General features: G+C 53.4%; 1 protein-coding gene across 7 annotated transcripts; it reads right to left on the bottom strand.

Annotated features, from left to right (window-relative positions):
• Positions 1-127: 127 nt before the first annotated feature.
• MLLT6 (MLLT6, PHD finger containing) lies at positions 128-17,943 on the bottom strand. 7 transcript variants are annotated; one of them, XM_020997381.2, is made up of 21 exons: positions 17,802-17,943; positions 16,190-16,269; positions 15,420-15,474; positions 14,978-15,087; positions 13,835-13,938; positions 13,266-13,359; positions 12,545-12,706; positions 11,451-11,549; positions 8,431-8,641; positions 7,218-7,823; positions 6,636-6,817; positions 6,350-6,458; positions 5,485-5,551; positions 5,242-5,390; positions 4,875-5,075; positions 4,672-4,760; positions 4,414-4,560; positions 3,953-4,305; positions 3,343-3,433; positions 2,581-2,862; positions 128-2,168 (listed from the first exon to the last, which is right to left on the bottom strand). In XM_020997381.2, the coding sequence occupies exons 1-21, from the start codon at positions 17,908-17,910 to the stop codon at positions 2,127-2,129; spliced, it is 3,342 nt and encodes a 1,113-aa protein (XP_020853040.1). In that variant the 5' UTR covers positions 17,911-17,943; the 3' UTR covers positions 128-2,126. The 7 variants fall into 7 exon arrangements, with proteins under 7 accessions (XP_020853040.1, XP_020853038.1, XP_020853044.1 ...); XM_020997379.2 differs by having other exon boundaries at positions 128-2,862; XM_020997385.2 differs by lacking the exon at positions 4,414-4,560.
• Positions 17,944-23,711: the final 5,768 nt, after the last annotated feature.

Here is a 23,711-nt window from a genome sequence, read left to right as displayed (position 1 = left end):
CTGCCCGGGGGTATGTCCCCCCTCCCTCCTCAGGCTCCCTGTGTCTTATCAACAGGATTAATATTATTTTCAGTATCAGAAAAGAACCGATTGAGCAGCGTGGGCAAAAATATATCTGCACTACGTCTTCTGTCATTGCCAAAAATATATACATCTCCTCTTCTTTATTTAAAAAACAAAACAAAACAAAACAAAACCCCAAAACAGAAACACAGAAACCACACATGCAAAAAGAGACTGACAAAGCACACGTATTTGGATGGGTGTGAAAGGCTCTCTCTCTGACTCTCTCCCCTTCCCAATGCCACCTCTGTGATGCACACCCCCCACCCCAGTGCAACTAAAACATACATCTTTAACTTCCATGTCCCCCACAAAAACACCCCAAAAGTCATCCTGTCCTTGGTTTTCTGGGAGGAGTAGGAGGAAAGCCTCTTGGCCACCCACCCCAGAGGAATAGCTGGTAGGTAGAGGGGCAGCAGGTTAGTATTGGCTTCCTCCTAAGGGGAGGGCAGGCTTTTTAGTACAGGGAAGGAAAGGGGCAGTTTGCTTCCCTTCCCCAGCCCTGATTCCTGGGGGCTCCCCTAGGCCTAAGGAGAGGGCAAAGAGGCTAGGACAAGCTAGATAGAATGAGCGGATTGCAGCTGACCCTAGCCTCCTACCACCTCAGGTATGTGCGTGTATGTGCTAATATGTGTTTATGTGCTAGTATATGTGTGTGTTTGTGTGTATGATGGGGGGTGGGGGAAGAAGAGCAGGGGGAAGATGCTCTGAGTTGAGCACCTTGGGGGAAGGGGTTTTCAGAAAGAGAGGGAGTGCTGAGGTCCTGGGGTAGGTGATGAAGTGCTCACATACGAAAGAGAAAGACAGCAGTTACCCTGATTTGAAGACTCTAGCCTCTTGTCACTTTCCAAATTGGAGTGTTTTTTGATTATTAACATCTCACTTGCCCCCAAAAATGCCAAGGTTGGCTAGAGGGAGACATGGCCTAGGGGCCAAGGTCTCTTTAACTGCTGTCTTAACTGATCAGGAATAGAAAATTCTCTCCTCCTCACCATGCACTCTTTCTCTACTATCACCTGACTCTCCCCACCCTCCTCCAATGCCCATTCTTACCCCATGTACTCAGGGTCCAGTGGTGCACACACCCGAACACACACATACATACTGATACTCACTCACAGACCCAGCCCTCCAGCACTGTCATAGCACACCCCCCACTGATAGGTTCTAATAGTGCAAAGAAGTATGGGGTGGGTGGGATGGATAGATGGGGCCAAGCCACACACACAACCCCTTCCATCCATCCCCCCAGGAGGAACCCTCCAGTAGGTGTGGCTGGGTGGAAGGAAGTGAGCTGGGCTACGTTTGACGTTATTAAGATGGAAAACCCCAAGCTCACCTCCCTTCCCCCATGGTGCCTAGAAACAGTGGGGCTAGGGGCTGGGTATCCCCTGCCATTAACAGAGCTTCGGCCTTCAGGCAGAAGGCCAGAGAGGTGGGGGTGGGGGGGATAGGAGGGGAGGGGAGGCAGCATCTAACCCCATCATCACCACAACTACTAAAACCACTCAAGTGCCATCCTATTGTGTTTGCTAGAAGCAACACAGCCATTATCCCCACCTGCCCACCTTGATCCTCACGCCAGGCAACCACTCCATCACTCCATTCCCTGTGCCAGCCCAGGGGTAGATAGGGTGTGTCCCTCAGCAGGAGTCAGAGTTGACTATCCTCTCCTTCTAGATCCCTAGCCAAGAGGCAAGTGGGATGTGGAGGGATGGAGAGGGGTGATGGGGAGGAGAGAAGAAGAGGGGCTGGCCTCAAAATATTAAAATTGCAAAGGATACGGATAAGTTGGAGCTGAACCTCCTGACTGAGGGAGGAGCGACAGACTCATGTCTCTGCCCCATCTCTCTCTGGGCTCCCCCCCCCCGATAAAAACCCTGCTTAGTCCTTTGGCCAGGCTGGTGGCAGGATCTCAGCATGGGATGGGTGAGACCCATTTCCACCTCCTTTATGCCAGGGCTTTCCAGTGTCTGAGCACAGGCGCCTGCTCGCGGCTGGGCCCCCTCTGGGGCCGGGCTTCCCCTGAAGCCCCCCTGGGGCGGGGAGGGGGAGGGGTTGGTTTAGCCTTTTTCCTGGTTGCATGAGGATCCTTTGTCACCGCTCTGGAAGGAGAGGAGAGGAGACAAGACTGGGGCGTTAGCAGGAGGTGACTTCCACCTCCTCTTGCACCCTGGTCCACTTTCCTGCCACAATCCCTTTGATACCCTTTAACCACCCAGCCTCTAGTCAGAGAAAGCTGGGCTGATCTGTGACTCCACAGAGAAGCACCCAAGATCTCCTCTGGAGCAGGAGCAAGGGGGACTGTGACCCCAAATGTGAGCTGTGAAAAGAGGGAGGAGAAGCTCCAACCTCAGAGCCCACCTGGGCCAGGCCTAGACTGGTGACCACTGGGCTGGCACCTCTCTACCCTGCTGGCTTTTTCTTCCTGCTTCCTTCTGCTGTGGCTACAACTCGACCCTCCAGAGTGCCAGGGGGGAAAGGGTGAGAGGGGACCCCAGAGGGCACGGTACCCACCCCTCCTTTCTGCCCGCTGTTGTCCGCCCCGGGGAGGCTGAGGAAGGGGTTGGTCTGGGCGGTGAGGACAGGGGGCCCGCCTGCCGCCGCCGCCATGAGGGTGGTGCCAGTGCCCAGCGCGGGCAGCAGGGGTGGGGCAGCTGCCGAGGGCAGCAGAGGGGCTGTGCCGCCCGCCAGCAGGCTGGCCATGGGGAGCTGGGAGCCTCCAGACATCTGCAACCGTTGCAGCTCCCGCTTCTGCTGGATCTGCTGGATCATCTGGTACACGACAGTCTGGTGGTCCTGGAGGGGAGAGGGACAGGGCAGGCGGGGCTGGGCTGGCGTTTGAGTTTCCCTTCCCTTCCCCATTCTTACTCCCAGTAATTACAGGCTAAGGATCTAGAACTGGGGGTGAGGGAACCTGAAAGCATAGATTTAGAGCTGGAAGGGATCCGAGAGGTCACTAGGGGCATCCCTGTCTCATTTTACAGCAGAAGGAACTGAGGCTAGAGAAGGGAACTGATACACCCAAGGTCATACATGTAGAAAGGAAAAGAGCCAGGATTTGAACTTGGGTCCTCTTAGAGCAAAGAAGTCAGCACCCTTTCCACACTGGCCTCAGTGTAGAAGCTCTGCCTGCTGTGGGCACTGTCAGACAATGCCATAATTGGAAGAGGAAAGGGAATTCCTGAGGTGCTCGGTTGATTCTCTAGGAATCTTCCTGAGAGCTGGGGTGGACCCTGGGAGTTCTCAGAGAGTTAGGGATGACTGAGCTTGAGTTACCGGGGTCAGCTGGGGCGAGGTCAGAAGCTGCTGGAGCTGCTGGAGCTGCTGTTCCTGTTGCTGGAAGAAGTGTCTCTGCTGTTCTGTTAGGCTGATAGCCAAGGTGGGGGGGTGGGGAGAGGGAGACAGGGAGAGAGAGAGATCAGGGCACACTCCCTCTCTGCCCAAGGAAATGAGGGGCTCCCTCAGGTCCAGAAACTGGGGAGGCCATTAAGGGGGAGAGAAGGCAGGCCTCTGGCCTCTCGGGTCAGACTACAGGAAAGAGCTGACTATAGCAGGAGGGACCCACATAAGTTACATCAAGAGATGGGTCATGTTGTTCACTTCCCCCCACCCCATAATTCCGCCCAAGGCCAGGGAAGGAAACAGGAGACGGAATCTCAGTGCTGAGGAAACACTTAATGGACTGGGCTGGAGGAAGAGAAGAAGGATGGTAAAGTCTCTAATGGTAGAAGTGTTTGTGAGATAGGAGGAGAATCTCTTTGAGCTGTGTACAGAGTATCTCTCTAGGATGGGTGTGGAGGGGATCCTATACGGTTTGGACATGTCCTCTCTCTCTTTCTCTTTAGACTAGCTGCCTAAAGCTGGGTTTTCCTCCCTGCCCTCTCACCTGCTGAGGCCCCCTGGGAGTTGCATTGTAGGTGTTCCGCTGCCCTGGTTTAGGCCAGTAGGTGTTGGTGGGGCCACAGCCCCATTAAGCCCGCCCAAAAGTCCATTGAGGGGCAGTGTCCCTCCCCCTGCCAGACCTCCAAGAAGGCCATCAGCCATGGATACAGTTCCTAAACCAACTCCTCCAGCTCCTCGGCCCAGCCCATTTTGTGACTGTGGCTGCTGAGGGGCTGGGGGGCCAGGCAGGGCCAGGGGCAAGGCAGCTGGACTCTGCTGCAGGAGGGGCAGGGGTGGAGGTGTGCTGTGGAAGGATAGTGAGGAGCTGCTTCGGCTTGGGCACCCAGAGTGAGGGTCCTGGAGGAGGAGAGATTGAGGTCAGAACTGGAGCAAAGTGGATCAGCACTGAGCCAATGCTGCCATCCCCTACTACCACCTGCTTCCCTCCCAAGCAACAGCTCCAACCTTGAAGAATGCTCCACCACCATTGGCTCCATCAAGCCAGCTGCTTCCCCCCAGGATAGGGGGAGGGGAGGGGAGAACCTGTGCCAAACTGGCAGGCTGTCCACAGTGATGGAGGCCAAGTTGGATGTGGGCACCGCCCAGGGGCCCCTGAAAGGGTACTGGGCATCAGAAGCAAGAATGCTACCTGGCACCCCTCCCCATGCCAGGAGATCTGCCTAGAGTGAGTCCCCTTCTGCCTGAGGCCTTCCCTGCCCATACCTCAGAAGACATGGAGAGGGAATTCTCCAGGCCAAAGCTGTTCTTGCCGGGAGGGCTTTTGCTGGTGCTTAGGGAGTCACTGCTGCCAGCTAAGGAGATAAGTGAGAAGGAATGGTGGGCATCAGGAGAAGGCCACTGCCAACTCAGTCTTACCAGATCATCTCCCCCACAGGGTCTGGAAGAGCCCCAGGTTCTGCGCTCACCATTGGGTGGCAGGCAGTAGGGACCCTGAGGGGTGGGCCCATTGGCAGTGGGCACCCCAGCAGGTACCACAGGGAAGGGTACTGAGAGCTGCACGTTGAGGATCTGGAGTCGTTCCTTCTTTGCTGTTAGGCTCATGATCTGTTCCTGAAGTCTCTGGTTCTCCTTCTGCAGCGAGTGCAGGGCTTTCAGCATTTCCACAACTGGAGTGGGGGAGAGAGAAGGGGATCAGGGAGGGGCAGCAGCCCCAGAAGAGCTGGGGGTGGGGATGGGGAGGGCCTGGGGAGGCAGAGGCTGGAGCGGCATTCTGGGCATTCTGAGGAGCAAACTCCCTCTCCACTCCCGTCCCCCTGGGCAAGGCCTCCTCACTATTGACTCCGGCCTCGCCGTTGCCCTGCTTCTCCAGCAGCTGCTCCATGTTGGCGGTGCCCTGGGCTGCTGGATCCAGCTGGCTGCTGGCACATGGGGCGGAGGGTGCTGTCTGGTCGAAGAGCGTGGGGAGGCTGCTGATGGGTGACCTGCCGGGTCAGAGACAAGGACACTGGCCCCTGAACTCACCCATGGGTGCCCCCTGCCCCCAGCCCATTCCCAGTCCTCCCTCCCCCAACTCACATGGATGACAGGCTCTCTTGGGGAGAGGTGCCCCGACACCCGAAGCTGCAGTCCTCCAGGCTGGGCTCTGGAAAAGAAAAGAGGAAGCTCGGCACGGTGCTCGGGGGACGCCGCCTTCCCCTCCCCGGGGCACCCCTGGCCGGTCCCCGGGGAGCCCCCGCAGGTAGCGGGGCACGCACCCCTGATTTCTTTCCGACGGGCTCTTCCTGAGCTAGGTGGTTCGCCCTCAGATGCCCCGCCCTGACTTCTTTCTAACTAGTCACTGAAGAAGCTTCTGAGAGTAGTTTCCAGCAGGAAGTGGGCTCCGGGCCTTTGGATGGACCCAGGTGGGAAAGCCCCGCCTCTTGGGGGGGGGACAGGTGGTGTCTCCCCGCCAATCAGATCACGGCCGCTCCCGGGCCGGGGCTCCCTCTAGGGGGCCAGAGGCGGAGCTGCAGCCGGGAAAGCCGGAGACCATTTGTTCCCTGACTGAATGGGGCGGGGGGCGGGGGGCGCGGAGAGGGGCCGCAGCTCTTCACAGGTTTCTCGAGGGGCCATATGGGCACAGCTGGGTAACAGACCCTCGTAGGGCACGGCGGAGCGGCTGCTAGAGGCCAGAAAGCCGAGATTCAAATCCTGATTTACTCCTCCCTTCCTAAGCAAATCACTTCATCTCTCTAAGCCTCAGTTTCCTTGTCTATAAAACAAGCCCAATAATATCTGTACTACCACTTCACGGGGGTGGGGGGGGGTCTGTGAAGAAGGTGCTCTGCAAACCTCAAACCGCACCAGAAATTCAGCAAGGGTGATTATTCTTTCACCCACCCACCCATTTGAGCTGAGTTCTTGGAGGGGGGGGAGGGACCCTGTCTGCCCACCCACATACCTGTTCGGCTGTTCTCTGCCTGGGTGAGAAGCGGGTTAACGGAGCCCATGGGGGTACCAAAGATGTGGGAAGAAGGAAGGCTGAAGGTAGAGCCAGCCAAAGAAAATACCTGGAGGGGAGAAAGGCAGAGTTTTCCTGGATTCAACAAAAGAGATAAATTTGTGGCCCTGGAAGGAAAGGCAAGAGTGAGGGGCTGGTTCCCTAGGAGGCATGGACATCACAGGGTAGAGATTTTTTGTAATTCAGTGCCTTTAGAGGGCTCGACAGACCATACCACCTGTCTTACCTGCGTGGTGGAGATGGAGGCAGAGGAGGCAGGGAGGGTGCTGGCGAAGGGGGACCGGCTGAGCTGGGGCAGAGATGAGGTGCCTGCAGGGCCCAAGAGGCTGGAGGAGAGGGGTGTGCTGCACACAGCCCGAAGGACCCCACCACCGTGCGAGATGGGGTCCTTGTTACTGGTGTAGATCCCTATGGGGAAGGGATCAGACACAGGAGAAAGCTCATCTCATCTCCAAGCAACCCCACTTCACCCTAAGCTTACAGTGTTTCTCTCCCACTTGGACACATCTCCTGTAATGGGAATCTGGTCACCCTGCTTGGCCACACTCAGAAATCCTCTTATAGGAATTCTGTGGTTCAATCCCTGTATGACTGAGTGATGGAAACAAGGATGGGACAGACTTTGGACTGGCATATGACTTCCCCTATCTCTTGCCTTGCCCCCCCCCAAGTCCTTCTGACAGGCTAATTTCAGTATCTTTTTGTTACTAGCTTGTGTTACAGTTACAGACAGGCAGACACACCCCCCCCCCAAACCGCATGCTAGCACCTTCCCTCTCTCCCAGGGGAGAGAGCAGAAGATTCCTACCTGCCCCAAGTAGTGGAGACTCAAGGCTAAGGCTGGGCAGGGCTGCTTGGTGTCCAAAGGCCCGGGAAGCAGAGGCATTGTTCACACCGGAACTGACCAGTGAACCTCCTGAGAAGGGTGAGGCTGCTGTGGCCGTGAAGCCAGCCAGCTGGGCCCCAGGGAGGGATGGTGCCAAGGGCCCTCCCACCCCCTCCTTGTTCCTACTCCCCTTGGGCCTCCCAGGCCCATGTCGATTCTTCTTGCTCCCTTTATGTTTCTTCTCCTTCAGGCCCTCAACCACCTCCTCTGAGGCAGCGCTCAGTGAGGGCATCCTCTTGTGGCTGCCAGGCCCAGTGCCTCCCCCGGGGATGTGGGGAGCCTTGTACTCTCCTGGAGATGGCACCCGGGCCCGAGCTGTGCCCGAAGCAGATGTGGAGAAGCGCATGATGGAGCCAAAGCCAGAAAACACCACCTTCTGCTCAAAGACATCAGCCTTGGGGGGCTCAGAGGCAGGGGGTGAGACAGGGGGTGGTGGCCCAGGGGGCGTTGTCTTAGGGTACTTCTCCTCCTCAGGCTGCTCCAGTTTGGGAAAAGATGAGAAGTCTGGGGAGCTTTGGAGGGAGGAGACTGCAGACAAATAGAGGAGACTTAGATCAGGGCTAGAATACAAGACACCTATGTTGGAGCTACTGTAGTCCAGGGAGAGGTGGGTATGGAAGCTCTCTTAGGGGAAGACAGGGACAGGTACAGAGCAGGGAGGAAAAACCCACATGGAAGCACGTCCTAGTTGGGCCAGAGGAGAAAATAGGGGAGAGAAGAACTAGGGTGGTGGCCACTCATTTGGAAGAGGTAGGATTGATGAGGACAAAGGAGTTGGAGGACTGAGGGACAGAGAGTGGGAAGAGATTGTCTGTGTTTTTCTTCCTTGAATCTATCACCGTGAAAATGATGTATAAATCAACAGGGCTGGGATGGAGATGGAACCTGTGATTTCAATGGTTAAAGGAAACTCCCCAGTGGGAGAACCCCCTCCACTAGTGGAGGGCAGCACTTTTCTGCAGCTTAGTTGTCTAGAGAATGTCAGAGGCAGGACTCAGGTCTTCCCGGCTCTGAGACTGGCTCCTTGGTCACTAGAACACTTGGTCTCATATCTTTTTTTCTTTAAAAGATGGAGTTGGGCTGGCACCAGCCTGGGCTCCAGTGCCTTAGGCTCCCCCTTAGCTCCCACACTCACCTGTGGGCTGGAAGGGTCCTCCAGAAGAAGAGGAGGAGGAAGAAGAGGAGGCAGAGGTGAAGCTGGCCACACCTTTCCCACTGCTCAGCTTCTTGCCCTTATGGCTGAGGCTGTGGCTGGAAGACTTTTTCCCTTTGGCATCCCTGCTGCCCTCAGGGGGCTCCCGGGCGCTGCCCTCATGGTGAGAGGAGGAGGAAGAGGAGGAGGAGCCCTGAGGAGAAAAGAGACAGTTGGGGCTGAGAATCAGGCACATCCTCAGTGAGGTCTCCCATCCACAGCTGGGAAAAGCAGAGGGATAGCAGGGGATTTGCTCCATTGCCCCAATGTCTGGGAGGAGAGATCAGAGGGGAGATGTGCTGCCCTGCCCCAAACCTGCTGCTTTCAGGGTATTGGGCATGATTCTTTCCTTTTGTCCGCAGAGTCTTAGGATCACAGATTTAGAGCTGGAAAGGACCTTGAAACTGAGCCCAAGCCGTTTATTCTATAGATGAGAAAGCTGAGGCCTAGAGAAGTTACATGACTTGCCCAGGGTTACCTAGTTACTGAGTCAGAATTCAAACTCAGGTCTTCTTGACTCCAAGTCCAGCTTTCCACCCCATCCTCTACAGGCGTGCAGACCAAATTCTCTGGGGGAAAGGCTGTCCTTGGTTGGCACAATCCCACCCTCTCCCCTCAACTGAATTTGACCCAGACACAAGAATTCCCACATCTAGCTCTGCCTACACTCCCCTCCTCCAGCCTCTCCTCCAGTCAGACTCTGGTGAGATGCCTGGGGAATTAGTGAGAGAGGGCCCAGAGAAGGGAACTCATAAGGTCTCAGAGGACCTGAGAATCAGTGGAAACAAAATGGACTGAGATTGAGATGGAGCCTGATATGGCGGCAGCATGATGATGGGGGTAACACTTCAGAGTCTCAGAAGATCATGGGGCATTAGAATGGGACAGAACCTTAGAAGTTCCACATGTGGGCTTGGGCAGCAATGTTATGGGGTACTGGGGTTTTTTAGGCATGGGAAGCAAGAGAATGCAGAAGTTGGCAAGCTGCCAACCAGCCCCTCCCCAGTCACCCAAATATGATAATGGGGGAGAAGAATAGAGGCAGAAAGCCAAAGACACCCCCTACTCTCTCTCCAGACAGGGCCACAATCTTCACTCTTTATACTATCCAACAGCTGGAATTCTGAGGCAAGCCAGATGTGGCTCTAATCTGAGAGAAGGCAAGAAGAGTTGTCGGGGAGGGAGGGTTATAAGGGGACAGCTGGCCATTTGAAATATAGGCATCTATGGACATATGCTTCCAAAGAAGTACAAATGAACATACACATATGCAAGCAGACATGTCACATGTGTGTGGGCATAAACACATTTGCACTCATGCAAGCTCACACACAGACACCTATGTGCATGCTCATATCTGCCCAAACAGACACACATACACACCCTGCCAGCCAGTCAGGAACATTCCCAGTTCTGCCCAGCCCTGCCTCCTCTCCTCTCCTCTCCTCTTCTCTCCCTGAAGCTCCATGGGATCTAAGGCCTTTTCATGGGGCTGGAGGCAGGGATGCCAGACTCCCAATCTATGATCCCCCTGGGCTTCTCTAGGCCAAGTGGGCTCAGCCTTGGGAGTGAGGGAGAGGAATTCTCTGGCCAAGTTTCCCTCCCCATCCCCCCCCACCCCTAAGCAAAGAAGGGGGGAGAGGGAAAAGGCTACTATGCCTGGGCAACTTGGGCAGTCACTATGGCAACATCACTGGGGCAACCTGATACCCGATCCCTGTGCCAAACTGCCCTTGGCGCTGCCAGCCTCCTGTCAGGGAGGGGCAGAGATGAAGAAGGGGGCCTCTCAGACCCCTGGGCCCCTGGTTGGTTTCTTCCTGGAGATGGAATGGGGTGGGCTGGAGTAGGGGGTGGGGGTGGGCAGGGCTTCGAGTGCCCCTCTCTTTCGGATTAGAGACTCCCAGGAGAGAAGAGAGGAGTGAATTCTGTTTGACAGATGTTCTATCTCTTTATGTGGCAGGTCTGACCCACCAGGGCCCCAGCCACGCACAGCTGGAGAGGGCAGGCTTTGGGAAGAGGGGCTAACTAAGGTGTTGCATGAGAAGGGCTGGAAAGAGGGCTGGGGCCAGGGGCAAGAGGGAGGTTATTTAGGGGAGGGGAAGGTCAGAATGAGTGGTAAAAATCACCCATCTTGAGATCTTTCCCCTTGCCTGGAGGCGTGAACAGTCATTTAAGGGAATGGGATTTGGGGGCTGATTTCAAAAGTCTGGCTTTATCCTATCAGGAGAAAGGCCTGAGAAGGGGGCTTTTAATTACTCCAGGTACACTTCACAGGCTATTCCTCTTAGGAGAGAAACAAGGTAACCGTTTCTATGATCTCCTCCCATCCCTGACTCTGACATTTGGGTTAGGGCAGTGGCATGTCACCTCCTCTCTCTAGGCCTCAGTTTCCACATCTGTAAAATGAGTTAGATTAGCTGTTCTGTAAGATCACTTCTAGCTCTAATTCCATGATCCTATGACCCTGCAAATTGGGCAACGTGCCCCAACAACTGCAGCTGACAACTCTGTTGTTCACAAGGTAGGGCGAGAATAAGACATTTCCGGTGCCCTCTTCCACCGGACAAGGTAGGGACAGGGGCATGGAAATGTGATCAGTCAACGGCCTTGGTAAGTACTCACAAAATCTGAGCTATCAGAGATCATGTAATTCAACCCCTTCATTTTACAGGCAGAGAAACTGAGTCCCAGAGAGGTGAAGTAGAATGCCCCAAGGCCACCCAGCTAGTTAATGACCATCTGGGTCACCAGCCCAGGATTCCTGACTTCTAACAGAGGCTTTTTCCATGACTACCCCATGTAGTCTTGTACCTTTTTAGAAGCGTAGCTTGAGTGAGCCACTGGGGTTGGGGCAGGATGCCTGGGTCCCACAGTTCTCCCTATCACCCCCTCACCCTCCTCACATCCATTCTCTGTTCCCTTTCCCCTTCCCCAGGGTGTGGAGAAATATCAGCAGCTGGTACCTTGTCAGTGACGGGGGGCACAGGGGGAGTGAGGATTCTGGGGGGAGACTCAGGCCTCTTCTTGTGCTTCTGTTTAATCCGATCCTTGTCCTTACGACTCTGCAGAGGTAAAGGTGGGGCAAATTGAGGTATATGAAGACTTGGAAGGCCCAGGGTGGGGAGAGAGTGGGGCCAAGGAGCTGGGCCAGGTACTAGGCTAATGTGTTGACAAAAGGGAAACGTCCCCTTCTCTAGGGAGGCAGTCTGAAGGAGGAGCCCTGAAGGGCCAGGGTGAGGTCCTTCTGCCAATTCCTTTTCCTCTCCAATGTCTTCCATCCTGAAACCAGACTGGGGGCAGGGATGATGTTTCTCTGGGACGGGGAGGCACAGAAAGGTTCCTCAGTGATTCCCAGCCCCTCCCCCTTCTCTCTGCTGCCTACTATAAATAGCTTGCTCCATTATCATGCCAGCGACCCAGCTCGACACACAATCCGGCAAGGACATACACACTGGGACACATGGAGATACTCAGGGTAGCATGGTGCCACGTGCAGAGGGGTGCCAACTGAGGACAGGGAATACCCAGAAATGATGAAGGACCCCTTCAACCAGCAGCCACTCAGAAACCATGAACCGATGGAGTAGGGGTGGGGGTGGGGTGGAGAATGACCCAAGGACAAAGACAGACACAGGCACAAGGACAACCTTCTCAGTTTGGGAACGGTAACTGACGTACTTCCAGGATCCTTCCCCCACCCCCCAAGAGCACATCAACTTGGCTCACAGGAGTGGGGGCCCAGGACTCAGAGCTGTCAGATCACCTCATCGAAACTCTTCATTTTACAGATGAGGAGACTGAGGTCCGGAAAGGCTGTGCTTCTGTTTAAGTTGTTTGCCCAAGGTCAAAGCCAGGATTCCAACAGAGACAGTCTGTCTCCCAATCCAGAGCTCTCCTTACCATGGCATCCTAACCATTGCGGGTGTGTGTGTGGCAGAAGCCCATTGCTTCTCTCCCCATGGCAATATACAGCATCCTTCTTTTCATCTTTGGGGATGTGAACTCCCTCCTGGTGCACTATTTTAGAACTGGGGCCCAGGACATGCAAGTAACATACCTTCTTTGGGCCTCTCTCATGGTGGGAGCCATGCTTTTCCTGAGAGGACGGTGAGGCTGATTGGCTTCTCCGGCCAGCGATGAAGCCGCTGTTGCCACCCCCCGATCCCCCACTGGAGTGCCTCGATGGCTTCTGGTGGAGTGGTGGAGGGGAATTTGCTGGCTGTTTAAGGGGTCCTAGTCAAACCCTCCTCTCACCAGCCCATGGAAAGGATCATTCTGGTCAAGTCATCCATACCCTACCTCTGCTTGGAGCCCTCCCACCCTACAGGTCAAAAGATCTATATGATATCCAAAGATGTTTTCTCCCCTCAACCCCACCATTCTCTGTGACTAACCCCCTAACTTCTTCCCCACAGAAAAGGAGTTCCCTGGCCTCTCCCCCTTCCCAGTCAAGTCAAGAAATCTTCCTTCAGGTGGTCTAGCAGAATTTAGAGCTGGAAGGACCTTAGAGACCATCTAGTCTAACTTCTTCATTTTACAGGGAAGGAAACTGAGGTCCAGAGTGGTTAAGGAACTTGCCCAAAGTCATATAGGTGTAAGAAGAAGGGGTGAGATTTGTACCAGGGTCCTGTGACTTTAATCCAGTGCTCTTTCCACTAGACTGCATTTCAATCAATGGCTTGGCTATTGGAAAAGGTATACCACTAAGGCCCTTCTGGGGATGCTGGATTGGAGCTGAGTGGGATGGGCAGAGAAGGGAGAGAACCGTCCCAACTCACCATCTTGCTGAAGTGGTATTTGCAGTAGCCACAGTATTTGACGTTGTCCACTTCTAAGACCTCTTCCTCACATAGCAGACCAGCCATCTGAGCACTGAGCCCCCCAACCCCAGGGAAAGTTAGGATGGAGGGCTCCAGTTGCAGACCACCAACAACCTCCCTTCCCACCAGCCAGACCATCCTCCACTCCCCTAAAAGTTTGTAATTATTAGAAACAATAGCTAATAGAAAATTTTTCTGCCTTCTGCCCCATTCCTGAGATGTCAAAAGACAAGCCCCTTATTTGCATAGTGGTGCATATAATCCCGTATGTTTTTTTGGCAGGACATCATCTTAACCATCCCTGAAGGGGCAGAACCTGGAACAAACAGACCAGCTGTGCCTTTTGTGAAAAACCAACAATTTATTTGGGGATGACAAGACCACAGACTTAGGGCTGGAAGGGATCTCAGAAGTCCTTTATTGCAACCTCCTCACCTTACAGTCCCATTCCCTGAACTCCTGGGGCATCAAGTGGTTCTCAGAGAGCATCTGGGGGCAGGGGCACAACAGGGTATGGGATGGCTCACCAGGTGACATGGAAGGCTTGGCGACAGCCATGTCGGTTACAGGTCATGCAGGCTCCTGAGGCTGCCTTGCTCTCCCGGCCCTGCTCCTCACAGATGTAACAAGTCTAGAGAAGGCAACGGAATGATGGCGTCTCAGGGGATAGAGCCTTGGATTTGGAGTCAGGAAGGCCTGTTTTTGAATCCAGTCTCAGATGCTTACTATGTGACACTGGGTAAGTCACTTAACCTCTCTGAGACTCAGTTTCCTCATTTGTAAAATGAGGATGATAATAGCACTGACTTGCTGTATAGGATTATTGTGAGGACCAAATGAGGTAATACTTCAAAAAGCCCTTCAGGCCATTTTTAATTATTTTCCTTCCTGCCAATGCTCCCCTTCCTTCTGCAGCCCTCTATCCCACCCACCCCCTTCCTTGTTCTGGGATATTCAGCCTCCATTACCCTCCTGCCTCTACCCAGTTCATTGCCCTCTTCCTTTTTCCTCCCAAGGCTCTTCTCCCCCAATTCCTTGATATCTTTTTGTCCTACGATATTGAGGATGCCTCAGTCCTTCCTAATAATAACTCATTGACTTGAGGTTTGCAAAGCTTTATTTCTACAGTTACCCTGTGAAGTAGGCAGTGCAAGGATCATTATCTCTGTTACACGTCTGAGAAGACTAGAGGGCATCGAGGTTTTTAAATGACTGTCCCAAGGTCAAACAGCCAGGACATGGCAGAACCAGGATACTCACTCTGGGTCTTCTGATGTTGAGTCTTGTGCTATTTCTACTTTAAAAAAATATGCCCCTCAACTCCACCAGAACCATTTTCTCTAGCTTGGGTCTTGTCTTAGAGGCATATGTGTGTGTGGGGGGGCAGTCTGAGGGGGAGGCAAGAAGGGAGGATGCTGGGATCTTCCAGCAATGCCCTTCCCTGCCCTGAGGAAGCATAGCAAAAGAACATGCTGATTGGACTGAACTGAATGAGATGGAAAGACAGATGGAAGAGTGGACAAGGAGATGGACACAGAAATTGATGGATGAATGGTGGAAGGTGGAGAGACCTGACAGATGGATGGATGAAGGAGAAGACAGAGGGACAGATACCAGATAGAAGGGTGAGTGGAGAGGGAACTGAAAGGCTTAGGGAAAGAAGGACTGACCTTGTTGAATCGGTCGTGGGGGACATACTGTAGGACAATGGGTTCCATGGTGAGCACATTGGCAAATTGTACCTCGGGGATGTAGAGGGCACACACCACATGGGCCCAGCCTAGGAGCAAAGAGACAAGCTTCAGGGACCAGCCTTGACCTCCAGGTATTCACTCAATCTCAGCAGGATCCTTCTTCTCCATCCCAGCCTCTCCACTCCCAACAACAAACCCAGACCACCAGTCTTCATTTGCATTCATTTCATACAACTCCAGTGTCATTTAATTCATGGCATCATGAAAAAAAAAATTCCCAGTCCCTCCCCAACCCTTCCCAGGCTGGAAACCTCCAGGCCAGGCTGAACATGACTGTATCTGGCCTGGCCAGATGAGCACCCAGAGAGTTGACTTGCATGTATGGGTTAATTCTATGGTTGGAATAGAAGGGGCTCACCTCCATTGTCCGTCCTCTTCAATGCCCCATCTTTGTGTGGGCACAGTTCACACCTCTATAAAAAATACAGGGCAAAAAGGAGAGATCAGAGAGGGCATTTAAAATATGGCCAGGGGAGAAGGGAGGGCCTGGGAGGATGTCTGCTGAGCCCTCCCTGGCTCCATTGAAAGTAAGCTTAAAAGGCCCCCAACTCTGGGAATTGAGAGACTAAGTGCTGGGGATAAAAACAGTGTCAGAAATAGGAGCTCTGTGTTCAGTGTAAGGGATAGGAGACTCAGAGTGAGACGGAGGTTAACTGGAGTGATGTAGGGGCTCAGTTGTCTGCTATGAAGAGGCTCAGTCAATGTCAGGAATGGAAGGGCTCAGTGTGGGGTGTTGGGAGCTCAGTATCAGTGATGGGGGAGTCAGTGAAAGAGATGGAGACCGAGTGTCAGGGAGGTGGGTGCTCAGTGTCAGGAATGGAGGAGTCAGTGCTAGGGATGGGAGACTGAGTGTCTGGGAGGTAGGTGCTTAATGTCAGGAACTGAGGAGTCAGCATCACAGATGGGGGTCTGTGTAAAGGATGGGAGGGCTCAATGTCAAATTTCTAAGTCTCCAAGGGAGGAACCAAACGCTCAGGATTGGGGTATCTAAGTAACAGGGTTGGGGGATGGGCACTCAGGAACCCAGGCTTGACCTAAACTCAAGACTCTCCAGCCTCAGCCTCAGCCTTGTTGCCAGGGAAATTGGTGGAGGGTCCAGGGGAGCAGATGTGAGGGGAGCATACTCACCACCCTGGCGGCTCGCTCCTGTGACTCACATTTCCGGCAGAACCAGGGTCCGGTGGGCACCTGGACGATGCCATAGCAAGCTTGGGGGGTGGGGTAGGAAGGGTCAAGTCAGTGCCCAGAGTCCCCTTAAGGACAAGGGCCCCAGAATGGGGGGGAAGGGGAGGGGGCTCTTGAGAGCTGGCTTGAAGCAATTTTCTCAATGACTCCCATAGGAATTGTGGGTGGGATGGGGGTGCAGAGGGAGTAGAGAGGGTACAGCTTCATAGGGATAAGCCAAACTCCTTGGCTCCCATATCTTATTCTCCACCAATTCCTTGGGAAATTCTTCAAGGGGGTTACATACAACCACACAACTACATGACCACACAAAATCATAACATGACAATCACACAACCACACAACAAGCCAACCCCATTTCCTAAAATCAGTGGTAGGCCCTGGAAGGTAGGAAGTTTGGGTCCTTGCCTCAGACCTTTAGATGACCTCCCTCACACACAATTTCCTCCTAGCTTTCCCTCTTCCCCGTCATCAGAAACTACATAAAAAAGGGAATATTTATTTACACTCTACAAACAAGTCTCAATGATGTTTGCCATGTGTGCGTTATTTTGGGGGGGGGGGAAATGAGTAGTAAAAGCAGAAAAAAGGGATCCTCTATCTCCTTCACTTTAGCTAACAGGCCAGCACAGGTCAGAAGTCACCTACAAGGGCAGGTGCCAGAAAACTAACTCTGGGGAGGAGTTGCCATCACCCACAGCAACTGGGCTCCTGGGCAACAGGGGCTGTCCCCATGGTAAACGGGGGTAAGGGGGGCCTCCCAAAGGAAGACTGAAGGGGCTGCCACGATCCAGGTGTCTTCTGCTTCTCCCACCCCCCAATTACTCCAGGGTTGAACCACCTAGTCATGTGCTGTTTCGGAAACTCCCAAAACCAGTATCTACCGTCCCACACCTTTCCCTAGAAACATCTTCCGAGTCTCACCGTCTTCTCAACACCCCTTAAAGTCTTTACCTACCCTCAACCCCCAGGGCTCTAAGTCCCTTCTCTTACCTCCCTAATACCCCCCTCCTTCTCTAATCCGGAAGCTTGGCGGGGTTGGGGGGAGGGCGGGGAGGGTTGACTCTCTCTGACCTCCCTTCTCACCACGAAGCAAGAACCAAATGAACCAAATGGGGTTGAGGTGGGAGGGGTGGGGTGGGGAGGGGGTGGAAGAGTTTTATTCTAGTCACCCCAAACTCGGGATGGGGCAGACAGGGTGGTGGCGGGGGGTGAAGTACACCATTAATCACCCTTTTCCTAGGACTCCCCCTAAACTCATTCAACTTGGGGGGGTTGGGGGGAAGAATATGATCGGAACAATAGGCAAGAAAACAAAGCCTGGTCGCCCCCTCCTCCTCCTGAGATGGGGGTGAGGGTGGGGGGGTCTCCCCCTCCGCCCCCCTTCCCCTTCAGGTGTGTGTGCGTGGGGCTGGGGCAGGTCCCCACGGACTCGGGGCAGTCCCAGGAGTGGACGCCAGTCTCCGCCGGCCCGGCGATGGGGGGAGCAGACCCCCGCCCCCTCCCTCAGCCCCCTCCGCTGGGGGGGGTCTCGCCCTCCCCCTCCCCCTCTTACCTTGATGGACAGCGACGCTACACGCGTGTCCATCGCAGTAGACTAACGGATTCTCCGCCCAGCCCCGCTCGTCCGAACACACGCAACAACCTCCTACCATCTCCTTCATACTTCCATGAGCTCCCGGGGGGGGGTGGGGGGCGCTGGGGGGGTCCGCGGGGGGGGGTCAGGGAGGGAGGGAGGGAGGGAGGGGGGGCTCCTTCGCTCCTCTCCCCCTCCTCCTCCTCCTCCTCCCCCTCCTTCTTCTCCTCCTCTTCTTTTCTTTCTCTTCTTCTTCTTCTTCTTTTTCTTCCGCTCTCTCGCCCTCTGGCCGCCCCCGCCGCTGCGCTCTTGCCCTCATGCCCCGGCGGGCGCCCCCCCACCCCAAGAAGAACCTGGCTCTCCCCTGCCCCCCCTCCCGGGCCCCCCCGCCCCAAACTAAAGAAGGCCCCTTAGCAGCGGCAGCCCGGCCAGGCCGGGGTGGCTGAGAGTGGCATAGCTCCCTCCTTCCCTCCTCCTCCTCCTCCTCCTCCTCCTCCTCCGGCCCCCCCACTCCGGGCGCACACGGCCCCCCCCTCCCCCGCCCCCCCTGCTCCCCCTCCCCGCCCCGTCTCAGCAGTCATGGCCGCGGAGCTCGGTAAAGTCTTAGGTTCAGAGAACAAAGCCTCGCTTGGTCGGGAGGGTTTCTTTCTTCCTTTTTTTTTTTTTTAAATTCGCAGTCCGCGCCACGCACACGCATTCACTCACTCTCTCACACTTTCCGCTGTCACCTTCTGTTGGTCCAGGGCTCTGTACCCCGGCAGTGTTTTCTGTCCTTTTTTTTGGTCTCGGTTTCCACATCTCCAGTTGTGTGTCTGTAGGTTGCCGGTCTCTCTATTAAGGGACTGTTATTAAACAGCCCTGGGGGAGAACTTGGAGCAGGGACTGGAGGAGCCCAGGGAAAGGGGATGCTGTGAGTCTGGAATCCCATTCTGGGGGCAAAGACGGTGTGGACCCTTCCCTGCTCCGCCCCCCTAACTCCCCAAAACACATACACACACACCCCTACCTCTTCTGGAGAGGCAGAGACTCAGACACAGTCACACAGACATCTGGGTGGGATCACAGACATTAGACTCACTTCTATAACCACAGCCCAGTCAATAAACATTTAATAGCGTCTGCCATAATTATACATAGCTAAGATTTATACAGTACCTACTATGTGCTAGGTATTGTGCTAAGCACTGGGCATACAAATATGAAAGACAGTTCCTGCCCTCGAGGAGCTCACAGACAAATGTCTGATAACATGAAACAAAGTAAGTACAAACAAGGTTCTATCTAAACATTTTAAAATTAAATTTAAGTTAAAATTAAAAATTATCTAAACATTTTCATATATAGATCTTTATATAATATAAAGAGCTATATGAAAAATTTTAGAGATATCTCTCTAGAGAGAGAGAGAGAGAAAAAGATATCTGTCTGTCTAGCTATATATAAATTTTTAGCTAGTCAATAAGGGAAAAGCAGTAGACATCAGACTCAGGTCTACTCACAGACACAATTCCAGAATGGATGCATTCATGCGCAAAAACATACTTGCAATCATGGATATAAGCACAGACACAGACACAGTCACAAACAAGTGGGCACACTCATACACAGATCCATGCCTAGCTATAAATATGTTCAAGGCACAGATGTGGCTACAGACAAACAGGCTGCACGTGTATTCCCGAACACACACATGTACACACATACACACACACTCAGACACAATAGCACAATCACAGGTATACTCACAGATAAGACACACAGTCTCCTCCTGAGATATTTGAACACAGTACTAAAGGCTCAGGGAAGACACTCACACTCAGAGATTCTCAATATAGAACCAGATCAACTCCCAGATTTTATATAGACAAGTAACAGCCCTGGTGAACTGATGGCTGAGCCTGAAAGGGGAAACGAAGCCTACCCCCAAAGCTTTGAGATGTGTGTGGGAGGCTGTGTATAGTATATGGGGGTACTATGTGATTGTAATCAACACCCCCCTCCCTAAGGCACTCCCAAAGGGACGGTTAAATAACTGCAGGGTCAGAGGTCACCCAGTAGGAGGTAGGGTAGTGGGGGAGGGGAGCAACCTGGAGCTGGGGGCTGCCTGGCAATACTTCAAAGACTCTGTTCCCGGGCGCGCTTCCTGCAGGGGGAGGGGCTGGCGTGGGGAGCTGGGACGGGGGGAAGGAGGAGGGGAAGATAGGGGCGGAGGACAGACTGGGAGAGGGGCTTGAGGTAGGAGGAAGAGTAAAGCCTCTCCCTCCGCCTTTTCTTTCCCCCTACCCCTGGCGGACGTTTCCGCCACCCTCCCTCCCCCTTTTCTCCTGCACCTGTTCGACCGGAACATCAAGGGGCTAAGAAACCCCCACTCCCTAGCGTTCACCCATCCCGCTTCGGATCACTGCCTTTCGGGGGGGGGCAATCCCCTGTCCCAAGTGTCCAGGAGATTGAGTAAGGGGGCGTCGCCTCCTTTCCCTTCTCCTCGTCCCCCCTCCCTGTCTCCCATTGGTTCCGCTGCGGGGGGGGGGTGGGGGAGGTGGGGAAGAGAACTTGTCCTTGACCTGGAATCCGGAGTTGGGGGATTTACTTTCACTAATCCATCTGATCTGGGGGAGGAAGCGGGGAGGTGGAAGAAGAGAAGGAGGGGGATTACAGGAGTGGAGCCGAGTTGAGCCTCTTCTCCTAGTTGAGTGGCCGTTCCTATGGCATCCACCCTACTCCCAAATATTGGCACCCAAGTTCACGTGCACGTGGCTCCTGTCTCCCTCCCAATAAGAGTCCTTTTCCTGGAAAGCGCGGGGTAGGAGGGCGGCAGCATGGCCGTGACATTGGGATGGGGAAGTGGTTCCAGAGGTAATGCAACTAAACTTCTTTCCCCCAATTTATGACCCTAGGGAGAGTCTAAAATGTACAGTAGAATACTACTACTATTTGTTCCTCACAACAATCCTGGGAGGTAGGTGTTATTATGATCCCTGTTTTACAGATGAGGACACTGAGGTAGGTGAAATAACTTGGCCAGGGGTCATACAGCTAATGAATGTGAGGCTGATTCCAAGTTGACTGAGCCAAGAATACAAATTCCTTGGGGGCAGGTATCTGGGGGCAAGGATTTCTAATTATTTATTTTGGTCACTGCCAAGCACAGTACCTTATTACATAGTAGGTGCATAAAAAAAGATGCTTGTTGGAATTAAGCTTTGTTTCTTCTTGCACCTGTGCTGTTTGTTAGTTTGGGAGAGGGGTTTATTTTCTCTATAAAATTAGGGATCCCAACCGGAAAAGCTGAGATTCATTCAACAGCTAAACAAATATTAAGGACCTATTACATGCAAGGTGCTGTTAGACACTGAGGGGATAGGAACAAGACCTGATCCCGGATCTCAGTAGAGCAGAGAAGACAGTACCTGTCTAAAGTGTGAAAAAGATAAGATAAGGAAGCATAGTTCTTCACTCAATCAAGAGACCCCGGTTCAAATTCCACTACTATCTCCAGACAGATGATGGACTCCGGGTGAGGATATACGCGGGAATTTGTTTTGCTTGGTTATGCAGATTTTGCAAGCGTTCCCCCCCACCCCCCGATAAGAAATGAGGCGAGGAGAGATGATGTTTTTTTTCTTTAAAAAAAAGTCATTCCTAATGCTAGCTGTGTGGCCATAGACAAATACATTAAAATGTCTGAGCCTGAGTTTTCTCGCCTATAAATGCGGGTGTTACTTATCTCACGATTCTGGAAAAAGAACTTTGTCATTCTTAACAAACGTATATATACATATTTATATAAATATAATTATGAAAAGTTCAGAAGAGTTACTGCTAGTTGTGAATCAAAGAAAACTTCCCAGAGGAGATGGTGTTTGTATTGAGTTTAAAAAGATCGGTAGTGGATAGAGCACCAGCCCTGGATTCAGGAGGACCTGAGTTCAAATTCGACCTCAGACACATAACACTTACTACCTATGTGACCCTGGGCAAGTCAATTAACCCCATTGCCCAACCAAAAAAAAAAATCGGTAAACCCTTGAAATGAAGGGGGAGTGCGGAAGGGATAAAGCCAATCTCTTCCTGAAAGGGTGTTAGTCCAGTTTGGCAAAAGCTGGGTGGAAAGAAGAGAAAAAGTTGGAAAAGTGGGTCGAATTCCTAACTGTAAAGGGATTTGAACGCCAGGACAGAGTCCGGACTTTTTGCAGTTGGTGACTGGGGCGAGGGAGGGGGTGTCAAGGCGTTTGAAGACAAGACGGGGGGCGAGTATTAAGATTAATCTGCTGTCATGTTGAATTTGGTGTTGGGGAAGACAAGATTTCGGGATGGTCGTCAGTTTCCAGTTTAATCTGCCGCAGGAAATCGTGGAAGCTCCCACCGACAACGCTCATCGTCCATCGTGTTCAAACTCCTAGTTTCCAGGGAAGGGCTCGGACCTTACGTTTCCCACGATTAAATTCTTATCCTTTCTCTAACTTTCCCCTTTTTCTTTCACTTCCTTATCTATCCCATTTCTGTCCTTGTCTAAATTTGCTGCCCCTAGTCTCAGTCTCACGGCCCAGCTCCAAAGAGGCTGGGGCAGATCAGACAAACAAAAAATTATTTCCTTGGCTCAGCCCGCCCTTCCCTCTCCCCCCCCCCTCCTCTATTCCAGTCCCCGGAGCCAGAAGGGGATTGTGGGGCAGGAGCCGCCGCCGCCGCCGCCGCGAAGCTGAGGCGGAAACTCCACATTTTCTCTCTGCTGCTCGGGCCCGCCCGTGCCGCCTTCGACACCCCGCCCGCTCGCAATCCCATGGTCCCGGGTTGCAGGGGTCCTGGCTTTCAACCCCCAGCTAGGCACTGGGGCCGGGGGTGGGGACGGCCCCGGGGAATCAGGCGGCTCCTGCGGAGAGTTTCCGCGAAGCTTCAGGCGCCGGTTCCAGGAAGGGAGCGGGGGAGGTGGTTGTTTCGGTTTTGTCTACGCTCCTGCTTCGGCAACTCGTCCCTGCGCGTCCCGGGGAAGCCATCGGCCCGCCCTCAACAGCACCGCCCTCCCCCCTTCCCCCCACCGCGAGTTGCTTCCAGCCCCTAGAAAGTCCCGAAGCCTTGCCGGCTAGTAGCCCGGCTCTCCGGGAAAGGACGTAGTCCACGCTGATTTGCGTTGATTTGCGTCTCATTTACATGCCTGTTTCGCGTCGGAAAGCGAAGTCTCCGCCCCCTGGGGTGCGCGCGTCCGGGTCGCGCTCCCTGGCTCTCGGCCTCCCCCTTTGCAAATTCCCCCTCTAGCTCCAGTACCCCGACGCCCTCAACCCTTTCCTCCCCGCCGTCTTATTTTAGGATGAGCTTGGGAAAAAAAAGTAGAGGTTGGACTGCCCGGATCTGGAGAACTAAGGATTCTCCCTCAGTCCCCTCAGTTATTCAGGATACCACTGAAAACCAGCAAGGGACTAACATGTGAAATTTACAATAAATATTCAAGTTCGTAATTGGTTAATAAATAATTATTCACTTTACAAAAGAGATCAATAGTTTTCCTCTAAATAGGGGTCCTCCCTTAGTCTTTGTTTAATACTCAATTTACAATAGTTCCTTTTTCCCCCCCCAAAAAAACCCTTTAGGACAGAATGCACCTCACCGTAAAGAGCAAAGTTGAATGGGACAGGGTGTCAGGGACCTGTGTGGGAGACAGGAGCTAGAATTTTGAGTAGTAAAAGACCCATAGGGCAGTTAGTCCAGAGCTTAATGAGATAAGTGACTTGGACCTGAATCAGAGACAACATAAGTACTGGGTTGGAAAGGCCTTCATTGGACATTTATTCTAGATTTTAATGAGAAAAGGTATCTGAGGGGCAGCTAGGTGGCGCAGTGGATGGAGCACCGGCCCTGAAGTCAGGAGGACCTGAGTTCAAATTCGACCTCAGATGA

This window comes from Phascolarctos cinereus, unplaced genomic scaffold (genome assembly GCF_003287225.1).
Source record: "Phascolarctos cinereus isolate Bilbo 61053 unplaced genomic scaffold, phaCin_HiC Scaffold_5;HRSCAF=322, whole genome shotgun sequence".
NCBI lineage: Eukaryota > Metazoa > Chordata > Mammalia > Diprotodontia > Phascolarctidae > Phascolarctos > Phascolarctos cinereus.
Note: the sequence above shows the minus strand (reverse complement) of the source record. Positions and strands in the feature narration are given on the sequence as shown.